The sequence below is a fragment of the Antechinus flavipes genome, chromosome 4, assembly GCF_016432865.1.
Source record: "Antechinus flavipes isolate AdamAnt ecotype Samford, QLD, Australia chromosome 4, AdamAnt_v2, whole genome shotgun sequence".
NCBI lineage: Eukaryota > Metazoa > Chordata > Mammalia > Dasyuromorphia > Dasyuridae > Antechinus > Antechinus flavipes.
In genome coordinates this window covers 189,047,945-189,071,630 of record NC_067401.1, presented here as the reverse complement: position 1 = coordinate 189,071,630, position 23,686 = coordinate 189,047,945, and the positions used below count along the sequence as shown (strand labels likewise).

Here is a 23,686-nt window from a genome sequence, read left to right as displayed (position 1 = left end):
TGGGAGTTTGATTGGTAAAGCACTAAATAAATAGATTAGTTTAGGTAGTATTGTCATTTTTATTATATTCGCTTGACCAAAAATATCAAGAGTACTTGATATTTTTCCATTTGTTTAGGTCTGATTTTATTTGTGTGGAAGGTGTTTTGTAGTTTTGTTCATATAGTTCCTGACTTTCCCTTGGCAGATAGATTCCCAAATATTTCATACTATCGACAGTTATTTTAAATGGAATTTCTCTTTGTATCTCTTGCTATTGGATTGTTAGTGATGGATAAAAATGCTGATGATTTATGTGGATTTATTTTGTATCCTACAATTTTGCTAAAGTTATAGATTGTTTCTAATAGTTTTTAGTTGATTATCTAGGGTTTTCTAAGTATACCATCATATCAACGGCAGAGAGTGATAATTTAGTTTCCTCATTACCTACTCTAATTCCTTTACTTACTTTTTCTTTTATTGCCAAAGCTAGCATTTCTGATACAGTATTGAGTAATAATGGTGAAAGAGGGCAACCTTGTTTCACCCCTGATCTTATTGGCAATGGTTCTAGTTTATCCCCATTACATATGATGTTTGCTGAGATCATCACATAATCTTGCTGTTTCTTTGTAGAATATTCTCTTGGTTCTGTTCACTGCACTTAGCATCAGTTCATGTAAGTCTCTCCAGGTCTTTATGAAATTATCCTGCTCATTGTTTCTTATAGAACAATAATATTCCATAACATTCACATACCTTAACTTATTCAGTCATTCCCCATTCAGTTTTCAGTTCCTTTGTCATTACAAGAAGGGCTGCTACAAACAGTTTGTACATGTGGGTCCTTTTCCCTTATTCATGATCTTTTTGGGATGCAGATCAAGTAAAGACATTGCTAGATCAGAGGGCATGCATAGTTTTATAGCCCTTTGAGCATAGTTCCAAATTGCTCTCCATAATGGTTGGATCACTTCACAACTCTACCAACAATGTATTAATGTCCCAGTTTTCCTATATTCCCTTCACCATTTATCATTCTCTTTTCCTGTCATTCTTAGCCCATCTGAGAAGTGTATAATGATACCTCAGAGTTGTCTTAATTTACATTTTCCTAATCAATAGTGATTGAGAGAATTTTTTTCATATATATATGTATATATAAACTTAATTTTCAAATATCATAATTTTATTTTTACATCACAGTAATTTCCAAACAAATCTCTCCTTTTCTTACTCATCCCAGTGAGCCTTCTCATGTAATGAAGGAGAAAAACAACAGGTGAACAAAACCTTTGACACCTTATGCAACATTATATACCCATATTGTCTTACTTCTCCAGTAAAAGGTATATTTCCTCATCTTTTCTTAGGTCAAGCTTGGTCATTTTAATTACACAACATTTGGTATTGTTTTGTCCTTTTCATTTATACTGTTGTTGTCATCTATCTTATTGTTTTCTTGGGTCTACTTATTTTATTCTTTATCACTTCATATAAATCTAATCAATTTTCAGAATTTCTCAAATTTGTAATTTTTTATGTCAGATAATATTCCATTATATTCCTTTATGACCATTTGTTTAGCTTTTCTCTATTTACCATTTACCCACTTTTTCTCCCTGTAGGTCTTTGCCACTCTATTAAGTTCCCATGTATACTCTTGATTCCATCCTCTGGTCTACAGGAAAAAGAAGTCCAGCAATTGAGCAGAGGTCATTCTTGTGGATCAGGCATCATGGCTGCCTCTGCCCCTCTGAGAACCTTGGAAGAGGAGGTGACATGCTCCATCTGCCTTGACTATCTGAGGGATCCAGTGACCATTGACTGTGGTCACGTCTTCTGCCGTGGTTGTGTCATAGACATCCGAGCACCCCCAGGGGGCCGTCCAGCATGTCCACTCTGTAAAAAGACATTTAAGAAGGATAATATTCGACCAGTTTGGCAGCTAGCCAGCCTTGTGCAGAATATCGAGAGACTCAATGTGGAAAAGGGGAGAGAAGCGAAGGAGAAGCGACCTGAGCCAATGACAATGATGCAGTGTGAACGGCACAAGGAAAAACTACATTATTACTGTGAGGATGATGGACGATTTCTTTGTGTAATGTGCCGGGAGTCCAGGGAGCACAAATATCACACGGCTATCCTCATTGAGAAGGCTGCCCAGCCCCACAGGGTAAGACTTGGTGGTCCCTAGCTCACTTAACTTTTAGCCAGGAGGAGGGTCACAAACTTTTTCTTAGAGAATGATTAGAAAATGTTTTCCCCATACCTCCTGAGAATTTAAGCAAATTAGACTTGGGGGGCCCTGACATAAATAATCTAGACAGTTTGGAGTGAGAATGATTGTTGAATGTAGCCTTGCCCAAGGTCTCAAATTAGGTCCCAATTATCCTATATCTGCTTATTTTCTTTTTTCCCCAGGAAAAAATTTTGAGTCATCTGGGCACCCTAAGGAGAGACAAAGAGAAAGTTCACAGTTTTCAAATGAAGGGGGAAACTGAGATTCAGCACTTGCTGGTAAGTGAAGTCTTCAGGCCTCACATTTAGGCACATTCACTGAGTTCTTCCTGAGAGGATAGAATAAACATGTCAGATTAACCTACTTATAATAATAAACATTTATAATATATAATTGATATTTCAGAAAAAAAGAAAGGAAAAGATGAATTTGGCTAGTGAGTTCAGTCAGTCAAATTACATTTATTAACTGCCTAATATGTGCAAAACACTGTGCTAAGTGCTGGGGCTACAGTGAGTGACAAAAGAGAATCTCTGTTGTCAGGGAGCTCACAGGTTAATAATGGAGAGACAATATAAAGACAACTATGTACAAATAAGATATTAAGAGCTTAATTAAACACAGAGAAGGTACTAATAATAAGGGGAATTGGGGCAGGCTTTTTTGAAAAATGTGGGACTTTAGATCCAAAGGAAACTAAACTGAAGCTAGGAGATGGAAAAGAGAAAGAAAAAGAATTCCAGGCATGGGAATTCAATGAAGTAGAATAGAAATGATGAAGAAAGAAATGAAAAGCAGAGAGTGACCAAACCTGAGTGGAATGAATCAAGACGGACTGCTTAGAAAGGAGTTTGACATGGACTGATTTAAAATGCCATCCTTAGTGGCAGCCAGTGTGCAGTGGCTGTGAGACAGTCATCTAAATCAAGGAGAATATTAGTTTGGCTGCAGTAGTGAAGTTATATTTGAATGGAAAGAACATTGGACTTAGGAGTCATGCAACCTAAGTTGTAGGCTTGGCTCTTTCATTGAACAACTGTGTTACTTGACTTTAGGCAGATTCTGGATTTTAGTTTTCTCATCAGTCTAATGGCATAATAGTAACTAGGTAAGATTACATAAAGTACCCTTCATCTCTGATGTTTTTTGATTCATAGAATTTAGGGACTTTAATAATCATATATTTCAATCCACTTATTTAATAGATAAGAAACTGAGGTAGAGAAGTTGAATAAGTTCATGATCATATAGATTGTAAGGCAGAGATGGAATTGAAACTTGTATCTTATGCCAAAATTAGTCCTTTTTCCACTACTGCCTCTGTTAAGTTGGGAAGAGGAGAAAGGAAGTGAATAAGACTTCAACCGTTGTTGGGACAGAAGAAGCAAAATACAAAACTAAATACAAGAGGTTTCACAAAATGTACTAAGTTCTTCCCTAGGACCTAGTAAATGTGGTGCAAGGTAGTATAGTAGTTGAAATGCTGGATTTTAAATCAGAAAGATTTGTGACAATAGAGCAAATTATATAACTTGTTTGGGCTTCAGTTTCCTCAGCTAAAAAATCAAGGGGTTGGACTCGATTTCCATTAAAGATCTAAATTTATGATTCTCTAGAAAGGCATTCCTATTTGTAACATTTCAATGGTTTTGTATGTACCTTCATCCATTGTAGACCAAACTCCAGATGGAGAGGCAGAACATTGCCTCAGAGTTTGCCCAGGGGCACCAGTTTCTGAGAGAACGAGAACAGCATCTGCTGGAAGGACTTGAGGGACTAGAGCGAGAGATCATTGAGGGAAGAGAGAAATACAATGTCAGGACTTCTGGGGAGCTCACCAGGCTGGGGATTGTGATCTCAGAATTGGAGGAAAAGGCCCAGCAGCCAGCAGCAGAACTCATGCAGGTGAGAGATTCCTTGAAGAAAAGTAATCCTACCAATTTCTCCCAGACTGTTCTCATGGAAATAGTGCTTGAGTAGGAGTCAAGAGGTTTAGATTCAAGATCTTACTTTTCCCTTTTTCTGGACTTTAGTCTTTTCATATGAAAAAAGAATTTAATAGGGTTGTTTTAATAAGGAGCAAATAAGATCAGGAATATAAACATCATTATATACAAATATAAGATCTGCCTGATCTCTACTTTTGGTTATGATCTTTGAAAAATCTTTAAGCTTTTTAGACCTGAGTTTTCCCCATTTTTAAAATGGGTGAGTAACATCTGCTTTACTTGCATCCAAATTATATGTGAATTACAATGAAGTAGTAGTTGTATTAATCAGCTACTACTGTAAAAACTTACTCTACCTTGTTTTAGTTTTTGCATAGAAATTGCACTTAAAAAAACCATATTTCCATATATCATGTTGTATAAGAAAAATCAGATCAAAGGGGAAAAAACCAAAAGAAAGAAAAAAATAAACAAACAAATGGTGAAAATACTATGTTTGATCTGTATTCAATTTCCATAGTTCTTCCATAGTTCAAATTGTCCATTTGTGATCAGTGAAAAACTAGGTCTTATTCTTAGCCAAGGAGTTGACCTTTGAGATAAGTTGACATGTTCCTATATTAGGAACCTGCACTGATGTTACCTTGTGGTAAAGAGAGGAAAAGTTTTTATTTTATATAACTAAAATATTGTTTTAGGAGAATCATAGGCTATACATTCACAGAACAGTTCCCATGGGTTTTAACAATTTGAAGTAGATATACTTGTCTCTCATGAAAATTTACCATCGTAATTATTCATCTACAAGTTAAATATTTGTCAAAATCTCAGTTTTTGAGTTTCTTTGAAATTCATAATTTAGAAAACCAATAAACTATTAATCTCAAAATATAAAAACAAAAGTTATAGAAATTTCAGTATCATCTTCCCTCCAAAATTCCATCGCAGAAGAATCCCCTTGCATTTTTTGGTTATTGTTTTTAGGGGAGTTCAGGCTTCAGAGAACTAAGAGAATGACTTTATGAAATAGGAGATGATATTCTTTTAAAGAAAAAGTAGGAATTCAAGAAGCTGAGAGGGAGAGGCAGGATGTTCCATTCATGGGAAACTATTTGAGCAAAATTTTGAAACGCAAGAATGCCATGAGCCATCTACACTATGTAGATCACTTTGGTTGGAATCTAGAGTGTGCTGAAATTGTGATATAAAGCTGGAAAGGTAGGTTAGCACCAATTATTGAGGGTCTTGCATGTCAGTGAAGGAGTAGACACTGAGAGGAGTTTGGATGCTTTGAGGACCTCTCCATTTCTGAAGAGAAGAAAGTCTGGTCAGAAGAGAGAGAGAAATAAAGTAGAGGGCAAGGGGTATGAAGAAAGCAGAAAGGGGGAAGGAAACAAGGATAATTTAGATGAAAGAAGAAAAGGAGAAACAATCTCATTGTTTCTGTCTTTGAACAGCAGGGTAGGGCCAGCTAGTTTCCATATCATAGAATAGAAGAGCATGACTGAAATTAAAATAGAGTCAAGAGATAGGGATTGGACTTCTGATTTTATTGGTGTAAGGAGCCTCTGGCTGAGGAAATGCACTCTTTCCCAATGTAGATGGCACAGTACATTTAGTTTTACAGCAAAGTTCTTATTCATTACTACAATAAACCAGTGTTCATGGATCCCATGTTATGAATTCTTAACTTAGAGATATGACTTTAACTTAATTCAGAGATTCAAAATATCTTATTAACTCTTATTGTTAGCTAACAATTTTAGTAAGAGTTAGTTTGCTGATGGGGCAACTAGATGCTGAACTCAAATCTGGTTTCAAACATTTGCTAGCTGTGTGATTGTAGGCAAGACACTTACCTATTTGCCTCAGTTTCCTTATCTGTAAAATAATCTGGAGAAGGAAATGGCAAACAATTCAATGTCTTTGTCTAGAAAATCCTAAGTGGGGTCATAAAGAGTCAGACAAAACTGAAAATGACTGAACAACAACAAAATTTACTGATGACAGAGAGAATGGAACAAAAAAGTTGTTGAATGGATGAGAAGCTCTGAGGGAAGGAGGTATTCTAAGATGCCTTTTTAAATATGACAAACTCATTCCAAAAATTCAAAGATTTTGTCATGAAGTTTTCAGTTTGGCAGTTCCTAGCCAAGAATATTCTAATTCTTACTATAAAATACTATTGTCAGTGAGTTTCATGACTCTTCTACTGTGACAGTAATGAATGTCGACTGATTAGCATATTCTCCAAGACAATTGTCCCTATTTCCTGTTTTTAAATGGCCACTCCTTTAACCTTGGGTAACCTCTCCCTTTATCAATAGGTTAAACTCATTGTCTATCTCCTTCCTTTTTAGGACACCAGAGACTTCCTAACCAGGTAAAAGAACATATTTTCCCAAAATAGACATCATTCCCCTGTGTCCACATCCTTTTTATGTCTTAGAAACATTTTCACTTGCCACTCATCTAACCATAAGCTTTTAAAATGCCACAGTGAGAGTGTGGATGATGCAAGGGAGGTTATTACTGTTGTGTCCCTTGTCTCTGTGGCTTTGTTTTTGATGGAGTGGGAAGAGAGAAGAATCTTTCAGCATTGTGAATCCCTGACAGCTATCTATTTGGACCCTGACCCACACAAAGCAGAAATTTGGCCTTGCCCTTTCTGAAACAGTTTCATCAGAAGGCCTTTTCCAACTGCACCTGATGTGAGGGATATGTTCGAAGCCTCAGGAAAGTTTCCACCAGCAGGGGGGAATGACTTGATTCATGTTCATTCTTAGGTATCCACGGAAGAAGTTCTGGAGTGGGAAACCTATTGCTCCAGCTATTAGAAAAAGAACTGGAGAATTCTCTGATAAGCTTCATTCCTTGCGGAAAGGCCTAAGGGAATTTCAAGGTAAAGGTTAGGGATGGAGGAACGCTCAGATAGTTTCCCTATTTAACTGATTTATGATTCTTATCATAGTTTCTCTGGCCTCATTATTATACTCAGGATGGCTTGTCCTTCTCTGAATTTCTTTGGTGGTTCTTGGGCTATGCCATTTTAAATGCTCTATTACTCTGCTGCAGAACCTCTACTTCTACCACCTTCATTCCTCTTTTGCTCTCAAGGTCACTGGTCATCAGAGTCTCATCATTGTCTTTTTCTTCTCCACTAGGGAAGCTGCTGAGAGTCCTGGAATATAAGACAGGTAAATGTCCAGGATGTCCCCAAATAAAGAAAAATTTTCCCATGAGGCCCCTTGTGTGGCTAACATCTTTACATATATTATCAAATGATATTATATATGTAAAAGACTATGAATGGTAAAGCATTATGTAGATGTAAGCCATTATTCATGTTTAAGCTAAATTCCTCCTATTTAAAAAGCCTGAAATGGAGATCAGGTAATTCCTACAGTTTATATTTTGATGGTTAAGAAACATAAAGACCATAATTTGCTCTCCCTTTATCCTGATCTCTTCCCAGCCTCAGCATTATTTTATTCATATTTAAATATTCAGGTCTCCTTTCCTTACAGATCTTTGTGTTTGCTTCCTCCCTCTTCCTAATTTCTTTTCTCCATTTCTGACTTTCATATAATCCTTGTGGCATCATTATGTCTGGAAAAAGGATACAGTTTGACCCAACATCAGATCCAAATACCATCTCTATCCCTGACTCTGTTATTGGATTCTTGTTATGATGGCCTTGAATCTTGTGGGACTTCTATTCCCAGACCCCTTTCCTTATTTTTCCCCCTTCCTACCATCTTTCCTTCTTGTCTCCACAGTGAACGTCACTTTGGATCCTCAGACAGCCAGTGGATACCTTATATTATCTGAAGACTGGAAGTGTGTGTCCTTTACCAATATATATCAGAGTCTATACCAACACCCCCAGCAGTTTGATCCTGAACCTGCAGTTCTGGGTAGTAAGGGCTTCACCTGGGGCAAAGTCTATTGGGAAGTTGCAGTGGAGAGGGAAGGATGGGGGGAAGAAGAAGGGGATGAAGAAGAAGAAGGAGAGGAGGAGGAGGAAGAAGAAGAAAATGGATATGGGGAAGGAGAGGAGGACTGGGAGACAGATGAGGATGATGAATCGGGAGGAGATGAAGATGAAGATGATCTGGAAGAGGATGACATTGTTCAGGAGTCCTGTCTGGTGGGTATTGCCAGAGACACTGTGAGGAAGAAGGGAGAGCTCCGCTTAAGTCCTGAGGATGGGGTATGGGCTCTGCGTTTGTCCTCTGCTGGTGTATGGGTTAACACAAATCCTGAAGTAGAGTTATTCCTTGCCCAGCGACCCAGGAGAGTAGGGATTGCTCTGGATTATGATGGGGGTACAGTGACCTTCACCAATGCAGAAACACAGGAACTTATTTACACATTCTCAGCATCCTTCACAAGGCGCTTAGTTCCCTTCTTTTGGCTAAATTGGCCAGGAACAAGTCTTATTCTGAGACCCTGAAAGACAGAGACATTCATACACATAGATCCTCCCTTTGGTCCCTCACTTTCTTCAGTGCTCTGATTTCCCCTTCACAGAGGCAAATAGTTCTGGGAATGAACATGCTTTTTATTGAAGGGAGAGAGTATTCTCCTGGCCAGGATATCAGGAACAGGAGAGAGGAGGATTTTCTTGCCTCCTGCCAATCCTTATGTCCTTAGTTTCCATGGCTCCCATGTAGACTTGTACCAGGGCTAGTTCTACAACTTGACCTGTCCCAATTATGACATTTCTGATGGTCTCCCTTCTCCATGAGATGATAAACTTCACTAAGGCTCTAGCCTTGAATTCCACTTATTCAAGTTCTCTCTCTCAAAGTCATTCCCAGTATCATTGGAGTTCTAGGTAATTTTGATGATAAAATCCAGGAGACTTGAAAAATCTTTTTTCTCTCGTCTCCTGTCCCATGCTTTTTCCCTTTTTTCCATAATAACCACCTACTCTTATCTGATTAGCTGCTTCTCTTCCCTCCATCCCAAACCCTGCCTCTCTCCCAGTCAACCTTCCTCCATGTAGTAAAGAGACAGTTTCCTCAAAACATAAATGAAAATATCTATGGAATAAAATGGAATTCCCCTGGTTTCTTTTAGACTGAAAGACTCTTAAGATGTCAGAAGAAGAAAAGGGACTCTAAGGATCCCAGGTGCCACTGGGGATCTATTTCTCTTAGTACTTATTGATTATGTAAAGCCCTTGAGTGAGGTCCTGAATGAAGTTCATAGTCTGTATTGGATCGGGGCTTTGCAGATGAGGTTCTCAATGGTTATCAAGGTACCAACCTCAAGTCCTGATGTCCAGATGTGTACATAGACCCATTTGACTTGGGGAAAATTATCAAGATCAATAAATCACCTTTATGAATCTGTTCTTTTGAGTATGTGACTGAGCCCAGGGTGTCTTATTCCTGAGACTGGGTGTAGCACTTCTCACTTCAAAGGCCAGTGAATTGTAGTAGGTCCTCTATTGTTGCCTATAGATAGAAATCCCCCTGGTCTCTGGTGCTTTTCCAATCCTGACTGAGCTCCTCCAAAAAGGCCTTAACTTCTCCCTAAGAAGAGATAGGGGAAAGATATTCAAGGTGCCTCAGAGGTCCACAATCAGATCTCCAGTTCTCTATATCTATAGCACGAGAAGGGAATAAAATGACCACCTACCTCCTAGGGGATAAAGTCCTGGCTCCTTAACTAAGCATTCATGGTCTTCCACAATCTTCTGCTTATTCAAAACCAATTTTCATGCCCTAACAATCCAAAACAAACTCTGCTCCTGCCAAATTACTCTAATCATTGTCTCTGCAGCCTCCTTACACACCAGAGTCACTGCTTACTCATACATTCACAAGTCTCACCTGGAATATCTTTTTCCCTTTCCTGTCAAAGTCTTTGAGAGGCCACTCCAAGTCTAACTCTTCCAAGAGGTCTTTTTCAATTGCTTCTGCCCATAGTGACTTTGTCATTTCCTTTGTCCTGATGTGTGTATTCTTGTGTGTACCACGTGGTGGTATTTCTCAGATAGTAACTTGTATTGTTAATTAACATGTTTCATATGTTCATATTCCTCCTCCTTCCTCCCCCCCACTAGACTGTAAGCTATGGAGGGCAAGGACCATGTTTCTCATATGCCACAGTGCTAGATATATTGCATTACTAGTACTGAATAAATATTTGTCAAATGAACTGGGTAATGAAAAAGTAATTTCAGTTGAGCTTTGGAATATGTTCTGTATTTTGCAATATGCACAGTGGTGTAATACAGTGGGTCTCAAAGTGCAATCTGGGATTCCCTGGGGACCTCAGTCAGGGGGTCTGAAAGGTCAAAACTTTTCATAATACTAATTTCCAATATGGTAAATATTGATAGCAATAACTCACATAAACAAAAGCTCTTGGAGTAGGGTCTCAGTAATGTTTAAGAGTGCATCTAGGTCCTGAGACCTAAAAGTTTAATAACACTGATATAGAGGATAAAATGTTAGGTCAGGAAGACTACCTCCTAACATTTACTAGCTATGTGACTTTAGGTCTTTTTTATAAAATAAAGGGAATTTCTAAGTCCTTTAAGAACTCTGCCAGCTCTGATTCTAGGATCACCTTTTCCCTTCTGCCCAATACATTTGTGCCAAATTTGGAGCTAACTTGCTGGGTGATTTGAGCAAAGGATTTCCTTCTGAGTTGGACTTCTTAGTTGCAAAATGCTGATATCTTAAGGTCCTTAGCTCTGTAGTCTTTCTGTGATTCTATTAATTTTGGCTCTGGTTAATTTACATTGTCATTTTCTTTGCTTTATTGTAATCACTTGCCCTTTCTAGGTCATAGTTTTATCATTTTGTAGGGATAGGACTACGTGGTCTCCTGAGGTTCTAAAAGGCTACATGATTTATTGATTTCTATATAATTCATTACTTTTGCACTCTGGGAGAAAGTAGGAGAGAGAACAGAATTGTTGGAATGCTTAATTCCCAGGAAGAATTTCTTTAAAGTTTACTCTGATTTTCTGGCTCATACTTAGCAGTGATTTTCCAGGTTTTAATTCTTCTTAACCGGATATATTATTTTCACTTGGCAACAGCTTAGACTTCTCATTGGAGAAGGAAGCTGGGCAGAATCAATCCTAGGATTGGAACCTTCACACAAGCCCCCTGGACTCCTAGACTTATTACTCTTAAGTCTTGGTTCTGGGAAAGTGATTATGACACTGATATTGATATTGAAAATGAGCATGGCTGCCATGTTTGTCTCATATGGTTTATTGATATCAGGCATAGACATTGATAATGGAATAAACATTATGAGAAGCATAGGGAATAAATGACTTTTGGTAGAAGCAAAAAGGGTGTAATGAGAAAGCAAAATTAATGAGTTAAGATTGAGGAAATGATCAATGAAAAGAGCTTTAGAACCTCACTGTATCCAAAATAAACTCTCCAGTTTATTTTGTCACTTTTTATGAACAACTGTAACTACCTTGCTTTTAAAGGCCTTTACAACCTAGTCCCAACTTAAACTAATGTTTATTATATACATTACGCCCTTTTCCTTTTTTTGGTCAAATTGGCTTTTTTATTGCACTTCATATGAAACTCATTCTCTTATTTCCCTGCCCTTACACCGACTATCTCCTATGCTAAGAATGCACTCCTATTTCCCTGGTGCATAGGTGCTTTGCTTCCTTTAAAACTCTGGGGTACCTTCTGCATAGATCCTTTATTGAATGCTCTTCCCTCAGAAGGTAGTTGGCCTCTTTCCCAAAATATATTTATTTTTTATGTGGTTATTTATGTGCATATTTGTTCTTGAAGAGGACCAAAGGCATCATGAAGATGATGTCTTGACTTATGCATGAATTGTATTTAAGTAAGACAGAACTGCACAAAGTCCTCAGCCTCACTCGCTCCTCCAGAATCACTGAAGTCCAGCAGCAAGACAAAAAGCAAGGTGATTGGTAATGTCCTGGGATGCCTGGGCTCAGGTAGGTCTTACAGGGCAGAATAATTAAGCTGGATTTGCCAGATTTAGTCTCAGGGTTTGCATCACCACCTGCAGCACACTCTGAGATACATTAGTGTCAGCACATTGTTAATTTTCGTTTTCAGCAAGAGAATTCATACTCTTGAAATTGTATGTTTTATCTCCTCCAGTGGAATATAAAGTTTTTGAGGGCAGAGACTGTAACTTTTTTTTTTCTTTTCCTTTTATTCCCAATGTTTAGCACAGTGTCTGGTACATAGTAAGGAGTTTGCATTAAATTCAAAGACTAATAAAGTACTTTTATGAGCAGAAAGGCAAAGTGATTAAAAAAAAAAAGATGAAGAGGATAATTCAGACAGCTAAATAAAAGATCAAATGATCTTTTTAGTATAAAGTAATAGGTTTTAAAAAGAAAAAAACATCATATTATGGGTCTGAGAAATTAAATAACTTAGTCTTAAGTTCCTGGTTTGGAGAAAAAGAAGAGAGAGGGATTCCTAAAGAGATTTCCTTGCGGAAAAGACCCAGACAGTTTGAATAATGTATTTAGGGGATTCTTGATAAATGCTGAATTGATTTATGTGTGTTGGAAAATTTTGATCATGAACTGAGATTGGGTTGGAGAAGAATGGTTTTTATGAAGTTTACCTGAGATCTAAGGTTAGACCAAGGCACCTTTATCTTTTTTTATTAAAAGATTTTTCTTTTTTTTTTATTATAGCTTTTTATTTACAAGATATATGTGTGGGTAATTTTTCAGCATTGACCTTTGTAAAACCTTCTGTTCCAACTTTTCCCCTCTCCTATCCCCTCCCCCAGATGGCAGGTAGACCACTACATGTTAAATATGTCAAAGTATATGTTGAACACAGTATATGTATACATATCCATAGTTATTTTGCTGCTCAAGAAGAATCAGACTTTGAAATAACGTAAAATTAACCTGAGAAGGAAATCAAAAATGGAAGTGGACAAAAACAGAGGGATTGGAAATGCTATTTAGAGGTTCATACTCATTCCCCAGAGTTCTTTGACTGGGTGTAGCTGGTTAAGATTTTTATTTTCAAAACATATGCATAATTTTCAACATTCACTCTTGCAAAACCTTGTGTTCCAAAATTTTTTGCCTCCCTTTCCCGAACCCTTCTTTAAATGGCAAGGAATCCAATATATGTTAAACATGTATGGTTCTTCTATATAGATTTCCACAATTATGGTGCACAAGAAAAATGAAATCAAAAAGGAAAAAATGAGAAAGAAAACAAAATGCAATCAAACAACAATAAAAAGTTTTTCCTTTAGCCAATCTGAAAGGTGTATAGTGGTACACCTTTATTTTCTCTGATTCATAATGATTTAGAGCATTTGTTCATATGTCTATAAATGGTTTTAATTTCTTTATCTGAAAATTGTCTGTTCATATCTTTTGACCATTTATTGATTGGAGAATGGCTTAAATTCTTATAAATTTCAATCAATTCTCTGTATATTTTAGAAATGAGGCCTTTATCAGAACCCTTAGATGTAAAATTTTTTCCTTATTTTTTTGCTTTCCTTCTAATCTTGTCTGCATTGGTTTTGTATGTTACAAAAACTTTTTAACTTAATATAATCAAAATCTTTCAGTTCTTTGCTCACAAAATACTTTCCTTCTTCACAGATCAGAGAGGTAGATTATTCTTTGTTCTAATTTGCATATAGTATCACTATGCCTGTAATATAATTATGTATCACTATGCCTATAATGTAATTATGTCTAAATCATGAACCCATTTTGACCTCTTGGTATAGGGTGGTAGATGTAGGTTAGTGCCTATTTTCTGCAGGGCACCTTTATCAAGTCAGTTGAAGACATAAGTTTAAACTAGGCAACCAGGTCTTTCCTTTTCATTAATTACCAAAACAGTGTTCCTAATCTGAAAATCTTCAGTGGCTCCACATTGCTTAGGAGAAAGAATACACAGGTCCCAGCCTAGCATTCAAGATCCTCTAGTTTTTAACTTCCAACCTATTTTAATTTAATTACCCTTCATGTATTTTTCATTGTACATGAAGTAGACTGGTATCAGTTTCCTGATCTCTTCCTGTCATCATTTCTTAAGCATCCCAACATTCTCTGCCCCATGCCTACAATACCATGTACTCTTCAGCTCAGATGCCAGCATGAAGAAACTTCTGGACAATAGTTTCCTCTGCAGCTTCTCCCCACCCGTTTTCACAACTAGCTAAAAATAATCTACTGGACCTTTGGTTTCTTAGGGATTTTTTTGTCTGGATCTCTCTTTTGTCTTTGTTACTTTGTGCCTTAAAATCTTAGCTGTTTGTATACATGTCCTTTGGTGGACAGGATACTGGACTTGTAATCAGGAAGACCTAGGTTCAAACTCTGCTTTGAACTTACTAGATATGTGATCCTGGACTTCAATTTCCTTGTCTTCAAAAAGAGGAAATGGTCTTAGTCCCTTCTAGCTCTAAATCTGTGATCTCTTTCCATTGTATTATAAGGTAAAGGGCAGATTGTGCTTTCTTCATCTTTTGTTTTCCCCTTAGCTCTTAGGTCAGTGTCTTGCACATAGCAGGGTTCAGTATTTGTTAATTCTCTAAAAAGAAGAATTCTGTTCCTGGCCATGCCATTTATCTTTTCTTTCTAGATATTTATTTCCTTGCAGTGATGGAGATTTTACAGCCTGGGGAGGTGATATTGCCAAACTACTAGAAAAAAAAATGGAATAAGAATGGACTCAGCTGACACAGAGGCCAAGTAAGGAGAACAATCCCTTAAGCAGAAATGACTGGGAATATGAGAGAGATTTATAGATCCTTTTATCTGAAAAAGGACCACTGAGAAGAAGTGACCTTCCTATCCTCCTACTCTTTAGTCTCACTCTGTCTTGGTATAGTGCCTTGCATATAGTGGGTACTTCCATATTAAATGTTTATCAGTCAATATGCATTATTAAATATCAACTTATTATCAGGTCAAATTGCCAGCATTCACTGGGTTGTGGAGAACGCATGGGTGTTCCAGAAAAAAAAAATCCATTTCATTGACTACATTAAAACTTGTCTGGATCACAACAAAATGTCTTCAAAGAGATGAGAGTGCCAGATCATCTTGTTTCCTGAAGAACCTGTATGCAGGTCAGGAAGCAATAGTTAGAACTGAATATGGAAGAACTAATTAGTTCAAGATTGGCAAAGAAATATGGCAAGGCTATATATTGTAACTTTATTTATTTAACTTATATGCAAAGTCTATCTTATGAAATGCTGGGCTGGATGAATCAAAAACTAGAATTCAGGTTTCTGGGGGAAATATCAGTAATCTCAGATATGAAGATACTACTTTGGTAGAAAAACAAATTGAAGCCTCTTGATGAATTTGAAAAAGATGTAAAAGTTAGCTTGAAGCTTAACATTAAAAAACCCCAAACAAATAGACAAGATGCATGGCATCTGGTCCTATTGCTTCCTGGCAAACAGAGGGAGAAGAAATGTAAGCGGTGTTGGATTTTATATTCTTGGACTCAAGATCACTGCAGATGGTGACTGCGCCATGAAATGAAAGATGTTCCTTGGACGGAAAGCTATGGAAAATCTGGACAACATACTAAAAAGAGGAGACATACATTTCTGACAGTCATAGCTGTCATAGCCATGATTTTTGTAGTAACAGTGTGTGACCAGCTATATGTGTGGTTGAGTATAAGGAAAGCTAAGTGCTATAGGATTGACACTTTTGAATTGTGTTGGAGAAGACTTTGAGAGTCCCTTGGAAAGCAAGGAAATTGGTCAATACTTAAAAAAATTAACTCCCAACTATTTGAAAGAAAGAAACTGAAGCTGAAAAAGAACTTGTTGCTGGAAAAGATTGAAAAAAAAAGAGAAGGGGACAGCAGAGGATGAATTGGATAAGTTTCTGTCATGTAAGTAATGGATATGAGCTTGAATAAACTTGAAGAGGAGGAGAGAAGGGCCATGAACCCTATGGTTCATGGGGGTCATGAAGAATCAGGAACAATTGAATAAACACAATGTATCAGGCACTGTCCTAAAGGCTGGGTATTAAAAAAGAGACTTAAGGACAGTGCTTATCCTCAAGGAACTTGCAAATGAATGATTGGTTGCTTTGATATATGTATTGAAGGAGATTTTTGGAAAAGACTTCCCAAGAATGAGAGGAGCCAAAACCCATATGTCACCTATGGTGATGGAAAACTTCAAGAAAGACCTATCCCATCCTTCTTGCTTGGATTATCAGACCAAATCCATGAGTCTCCAGCACAGAAACATCTTTTGTCATGACAACCTCATCACCATAAGAAGCAGTATCAGTTTTCCATGACAATATTGTCCTGTCCCCTCCACAAGAAGCCATATACGAAACTTAGCTTTCAGCCACTTTGGCAGATGACTGGTATGGGGGGAAGGGGACTTCAAAAAGCTAAAGAGGGATGAACTAAAAATGTCCTCTGTTTGCGTTACATAGGGGAAAACCTTATTATGTGGGCAGAGAGAGCCTTTAAAGGGCTCTATGTAGGTTGAGGATCCCCAGAACATAAAGATCCTATAGAAATCTTTATAGAAGACACCAGTCCGCACTACAGGGTAAGATAGTGGGTCTTTAGGGAAATGAATTGGAGTGTGGAGCTGCTCCCTCCCTTCCTCTTCAGGGCAAAAGGAATATAGCTAGAGTTCCCGAGTAAGTAGCTGGAGAGGCACAGGATAAGGTGTGGTGAGGATGGAAAAGTGATTTGCCAAAGACAGAAATGGTGTCTTAGAATTGGGAGAGATATGTAATGGGAAAATATTCTATAGACAGTGGAAAGAGTTTAATGAAGTGTTTATCTTGAGGGTTGGCAGAGAAGGGATAGAAGTTTAGTGAATTTTGTACTAGATTTGGGAAGGTGGTGGCAGTAAAAGTGCTAGTTTTACTTCTATGATTCGCCTTTAATGATGAAGGAAATGAAAAGAAACTTGAGTTAGACTGAAGGAGTACTGTAATAATTTGCATTATATAATTCTTCATATACTATTACATCTGAGGTGGAAAGGGCAGGTGGTATTATTCTTATTTTACTGATGGAAAAAGTGAACCCTAAAAGATGGAATGATTTCTCTCAAGATGGCACACTAGTGAATGCGGGAAATGGTACTGAAGCACAGTTTTGTGAACTTTATGTCTGGTGATTCTTGCAGAATAGATAATATATATCATCATTTAATTTTGTTAAGGTAAATTTTGACTAGCAGTATTATTAAAACATCAGGAAACAAAAACTTAAAATGACAAATTTTTGTAAAAAGAAACAGTGTGATGGAAAGGAAAAGCAGCCCATATTTAAAATCTTGGAACCTGTGTTCAAGTCTACTTGGGACCTTGTAGCAAGTCACTTCCCTTATCCAAAAACCCTCAGGAATCAGAAGATCTGGCTTCAAATCTGTGGTTGAGAAGTGTAGTTGAAACTGTTAGGGGAGATACCATGTGGCATGGTGGAGTAGTAAGGAGAAAGACCATGAGGCAGAGTGCTGGGACAGATTGATCCAAAGATAGGCAGCAGGGATGGCCCATAAGTAGATTTTATGGGGAAAATTTAAACTAAGGATAACTTTTGTGACTGGATGACCTCCTCAAAAACTATTCTTTCTCTGCCTTTTCCCTACCTTCTGTTTCTCTGGGCTAACCACACCCAGTATCGAAGACCTCATCAACATCAGCCACTTCCCTGCCTGCCAAGTAAGTAGAAATCTACTGGTTCTGAGCTACTTGGAATCTAAAGATGATGCAAGATAAATTCAGATGTTAATGAATAAAAGAGAGTCAAAAATCTAAGTCTTATCTCCGTCCAGGAAACTTATTTCTACTGAGGAAAGCAATTTGAAGACTATTATCATAAGATAATCAGGAGCAGCTAGGTGGCGCACCAGTCCTGAAGTCAGGAGGACCTCAGTTCAAATCTTATTTCAGACACTTACCACTTCCTAGCTCTTGATCCTGGGCAAGTCACTTAAGCCCAATTGCCTCAGCAAATAATAATAATAATAAGATAATCAACAAACATCTGTTGAGCATACTGCAATTTCTGGGCTTTGGGTTTGGTGCTGTTTTCCCAGGATGATGTTAGAGGACACAGTCTCAGAGAATTTATGGTCTAGATGAGAAAATGGAACACACACACTTGGAAATAGCTCATTTAAAAAAAAATTAAGTTTACAACCTGACTCTAAACAATCCTATGGAATATGTTGGTATTATCCTCATCCTTTTTTTTTTTTTTTAATCTTTAATAGCTTTTTATTTACAAGATATATGCATGGTTAATTTTACAGCATTGACAATTGCCAACCTTTTGTTCCAATTTTTCCCCTCCTCCTCTCCCCCTCCCCTAGATGGCAGGATGACTGATACATGTTAAATATATTAAAGTATAAATTAAATACAAAATAAGTATACATGACCAAACCATTATTTTGCTGTACAAGAAGAATCGGACTCTGAAATAGTGTACTATTAGCCTGTAAAGGAAATCAAAAATACAGGTGGGCAAAAATATAGGGATTGGGAATTCAATGTAATGGTTCTTAGTCATCTCCCAGAGTTCTTTCGCTGGGTGTAGCTGGTTCAGTTCATTCCTGCTCCATTAGAATTGATTTGGTTCATCTCATTACTGAAGATGGCCAGGTCCATCAGAATTGATCATCATATAGTACTGTTGTTGAAGTATATAATGATCTCCTGGGCCTGCTCATTTCACTCAGCATCAGCAGCAGTTCTCCAGGCCTTTCTGAAATCATTCTGTTGATCATTTCTTGCCGAACAACAATATTTCATAATATTCATATACCATAGTTTATTCAGCTGTTCTCCAATTGATGGGCATCTATTCAGTTTCTAGTTTCTGGCCACTACAAAGAGAGCTGCCACAAACATTCGTGAACATAGAGATCCCTTTCCCTTTAAGATTTCTTTGGGATATAAGCCCAGTAGTGACACTGCTGGATCAAAGGGATGCACAGTTTGATAACTTTTTGAGCATAGTTCCAAATTGCTCTCCAGAATGGCTGGATGTGTTCACAATTCCACCAATAATGTTTCAGTGTCCCTGTTTTCCCACATCTCCTCCAACATTCCGCATTATCTTTCCCTGTCATAGCCAATCTGACAAGTGTGTAGTGGTATCTCAGAGTTGTCTTAATTTGCATTTCTCTGATTAATAATGGCTTGAAGCATCTTTTCATATGGCTAGAAATATATCCTCATCCTTTTTAGGAAGAATTGAGTCTAGAGAGAGGTGACAATTGACTGGTTCAGTAAAACTGGTAGTGTTAAGTATTAGAATCAAATTTTGAATACAGATGTGCCTATTACAAGACCAGCATTCTTTCCATTATAACCCTAGTTGCTTCTTAAAAAAAGCAAATTTTAAAAGAGGAGGAGAAAAGTCAGTCTTGATTTTTGTGATATAAGCACCAGATGATGATAGGCACCAAAAGTTGGGATTCTGTTATGTGAAGAATTCACAATAACCATTCTCTTTGGCAAAGATGGAAGGATTCATGTGTTGATGTTCAAAGGAGATCCAGAAAAGTTGGAGTTGCAGGCTAGTGTAATAAGTTGTCTCAAAACATTTTGCAGGCTTGGACCCATGTCCAAATTAAGAGGCAAAATTTATTATAATTGTAATGCCAATTGAAAGGGGCTGTTTCAAAAGAATTTAGCAAAGGATCTGGAGTAAGAAGATAAATTTATAGGAAAAAGCTAGAGATACCAGATCCTTCAAGTCATTGATATATTAATTTTATGGCTTATAGGTGGATTTGAGGAGTGGTCTGATGTGCGCCTTATTATTGTCTCAGAAACTTTGTTATTATTGACAAACATATTGTTGTTTTACAGCCAGCAATGTTTGTGGAACTACTAGGGGATCGTGGGGTTATTGCTATATCTTCCCTAAAATCTCGGGGAAGAAATATATAACTACATTACTCCTGAAGTCAGGGGATCTTAGGGTTATTGCTACATTTCTGAGACCCAAATTCATTTGGAACAAAGTAAGATTTCATCTTATGGAGTTGTGTCAGGCTGATAAGGGTTGTGGAGCTGGTTCAGACTGAGGAGGGGAGAAACATGACTTGAAGACGATGACATCCAGGGCAGGTAGCAGGTGATATTCAAGTTGAATAAGAAGTTGGAAGTTCATGGCTCTGAGTCTGGAAGAAAGAAAGCTCACAAGTAATTTAAAATGCAGGGACCAAAAATGAGCAAAAAAAAAAAAGAACAAAAATAGAGTTATTATGGGGGTTACAAGGGACAGTAACCAGAAACCCCACCAAGAAGAAGACTTGAGTACCCTCTCGGTATGAAGCTCAACCTTCTCTGAGTTGCCATCACTAGAGGCAAAAAGATAGTTCAAGGCTAATCAGTTGTCTAAAACCACGATAGCAAGAGAGTCCAGAGATTCTTGAATTTCTTGGAGAGAGAGTGCAGTTTCCAAGGGACGAGTCAAGACCCCTAAGCCCTGGCTCCACCGTTCATCAACAGAGTTCAGGCTTTTCTAAATGAGGTAAGGCTAATGCTGAGGCAGAAGTCGGTTTTGCTTTCAGGGTCATAAAAGCCTTAGCCTGATAAGGGCCCCAATGGAGGGGAAGTGTGTCAGAGCCTTGAATAGCTACAAAATCAAGCCATTCTCAGGAAAGTACACAGTTGTTTCTTTGAGGCAAATTCAGGGAGTGACAAGATGTAAACCGTACTGAAGATGTTTCAGATTTTGTTTCAATAATCAATAGAATAACAGTTAGGTCCATAGATAGTGTATCAATTTAGGGACCTAATTTTATACAGGTATATATCTAGTTACTTACCTAATTATTTAGGATGTAATGACTATATATTTTAAAGTTGAAAGTAACTTTAAGGTATTTTTCTTTTCTTCTTTGAGTTTAAACTCATCCTGGTGCAAGGACCAATCATTATTATTTCTATATAATAAACACATTCCTTGTTATATACATATCCCAAACAGGTTCATTTCTCAGGGCTTATGACCTTGCTTACCCTGAGGGTTTTAAGAAAACTGTCAAGCTTACAAATTAAGGGGAGTTGACAGAGCCTCCAGGGAAGGGTTGAGCTTGCTGTTACCCATCATCAGTTTCTGTGAGCTGTGCTGTTTGATACCTCCCCCCACTCTGTGAAGGGGGAAAAGGGTGCTGCACACCCTCATACTTGAAAGTGAACTGATAAGGCTTTCACCCCATTCGTCTCATTCCACACACAGTGATTTCCAATTTTAGGTTAAATATGATGACAAAAACTCCAAATAACTTGGATAACAATCTTAGAAATAGTCTTAGCTGCAATTTCCTCTTAATTTTCTATCAAAGGTGGAAATACCGAATTTTTAAGATTGCATTTACAAAACACTAAACAGGATTAGTAAAACTAAATAAACTTTCTACCTTCTTTTAGTTCAGTTTATTCTGTCTCCAATCTGTTGCAGCTTTAGGAATTCTCAAGGAGGGTTCCGGCTTCCCCTCCTATTCCCTTAAACAAGTCTCCCTTTTGTTTTAGGGAGAAAACAAGACAATTCTTAAAATTCAGATAGAGCAGAACCTATTGCTAAAATGAATAGGAGTTTCATATAATTTACAGTTAAATTTCCAATTTTAACATACACACTGCTTTAAAAGTTACTTTAAAATTGACAACTTTAGCTTTTGAGATTCCCTAAATTCTAATTAAATGTTCCAGACAAACTGAATTGTCATTTAATTATTTTCCAATTCACACAAATCACTTCTCTTTTGTGAGCTAGGAAAGAGTTAAGTGTTGGTTTATATTGACAAGACTTCCCAGAAATCTGACACTAGATAATGCTCTAAAAGCAGGCCGTTTGTTGCCAGTTTTAAAAGCAATAGCGAATTGCTTCTGTGTTTTCCTAAAGTTCTCAAACTTTTAAATCTTTTGTTAACATTGTCAGTGAAAATAGATTGCAACTTACATATCCCATTAGTAGGTTTTGATTAAAGTCCATTTAAAACTGCTTTTACTATCATTTCTCAAATAACAAATTTCATTGAATTGAATTTATTTTCTGAAAGATTTTTCTTTGTATTATACTCTATCCTTGTACTCTTAGGGAGCCCAGACATAGTAATTTAATTTAGTTGAATTTTCTTCCAAATTTACACACACACACACAAATATTCTTTATCCCAACATTGGCATTGTATGTTAGTCACATCTCAAAACCCATATAAACTTGTCTAATATGAAGCAATTATATCCACTAAAAATTAACATTCATATAGCATTTGATATATTAGCACTTTTGTAATCATGTGATTCACAACCATTATTAATTTTCTTTACAAATCAGAAAACTGCAGAGATAGAGTAATTTGCCATAAATTACATAGCTAATACATTTTTGCAATTAAAGCAGAATGGTGAGCTTACCAAATGCAGAGGCTGGCTGCTTTCCCACTACATACTTCATACTGCCTTGGTGCTGCCAGAGGCACCCAGATTCTTCCCAGTCAGTTGCTGGACAGAACTTGTTGAAAGGTAGAGTGGCTGGTGTCAGGATCTCCCTTTGATGGTAGTTTCAAGTACCAGGGCCCAGAGAATGCTGACTTTGGGGCTCCATCCTCACTTTCCGAAGCTGGATTGGGGGTGTGTGTGCTTGGGCAAGGTGTATGTGAGGCAAACTAGGATTAAGCTTCCACAGAATAGTTAAAATTCAATTCTTCAGAAACTAAGCAAATAATAAGAAGTACTGAAAAACTAAGTTTCCACAGTCTGTTGTAAGCCTCAAGGTAATGTAAGGCAATAACTATCTCTGACCATTGAGCTTTCAGGAGAAGAGATTCATTTGGCTTCAAACTTTTGATGAAGATGTCTAGGCTGGAAACTGGTTTAAACTGACTAGATTCAAGGACTGGGAAAAGGCTTTTCTTTATTGCACTTGCTTAATAATCCTCATGCATATAAGCTGACACATCCCATATAGAATTACAACCTCATTAACAAGATGGGATGTGTGACAAGGGAGGGGGAAAATATTTAGGAGTAGCATGTAAGAAATCATGTTATCCTAAGGGGAACTGACCAATATATTCTTTGAGGGAAGGAACTGCAGTGAACTAACAGCATAAAGCTTGTCTGCTTCTGTACCTAGAGCTCCCTCTTCCCATCAGAGGTAGAGCCCGCTTCTGGCCAGAAATGTCCAATTCCTCTTGACTTTCTCAATAAAATTTCTATGTTACCTGACTTTTGGAGTCCGCTTGTTTCTAGCAGTGGTGAGGATTGCCAACAAAGAGCCACATAGGCCATGTCCCATCTGTTAGCCCCTCTCATCTCAGATCAGATTAAGAGAATTCTGAAGAATTATAGGGAAACTCCAATTCTGACCCAGGGGTAGAAATGATGGAAGCAGCAACAGCAGTGATGTTAGAAACAAGCTGGCCTCTGGGGAGTGGAGCATGCTAAGTAGAGGGTTTCTTAATATCTTCTGGGATGTTTTCCCTTTATATAAAGTGAACCATATTTTCC

At 37.5% G+C, this 23,686-nt stretch overlaps 1 protein-coding gene across 2 annotated transcripts in view; it reads left to right on the top strand.

Annotated features, from left to right (window-relative positions):
• The window catches only part of TRIM26 (tripartite motif containing 26), a 46,643-nt gene extending 23,239 nt beyond the window's left edge, over nucleotides 1–23,404 (top strand). The window contains exons 2-8 of one of the 2 annotated variants that reach the window (XM_051996110.1): nucleotides 1,670–2,158; nucleotides 2,407–2,502; nucleotides 3,899–4,129; nucleotides 6,534–6,556; nucleotides 6,960–7,075; nucleotides 7,338–7,370; nucleotides 7,953–23,404. In XM_051996110.1, coding sequence (XP_051852070.1) covers nucleotides 1,721–2,158; nucleotides 2,407–2,502; nucleotides 3,899–4,129; nucleotides 6,534–6,556; nucleotides 6,960–7,075; nucleotides 7,338–7,370; nucleotides 7,953–8,629 — 1,614 coding nt within the window. In that variant the 5' untranslated portion in view covers nucleotides 1,670–1,720 and the 3' untranslated portion in view covers nucleotides 8,630–23,404. Of the gene's footprint in view, nucleotides 1–1,610; nucleotides 2,159–2,406; nucleotides 2,503–3,898; nucleotides 4,130–6,533; nucleotides 6,557–6,959; nucleotides 7,076–7,337; nucleotides 7,371–7,952 lie in introns of both variants that reach the window. The other variant, XM_051996109.1, reaches the window with a different exon arrangement.
• The last annotated feature ends 282 nt before the right edge of the window (nucleotides 23,405–23,686 follow it).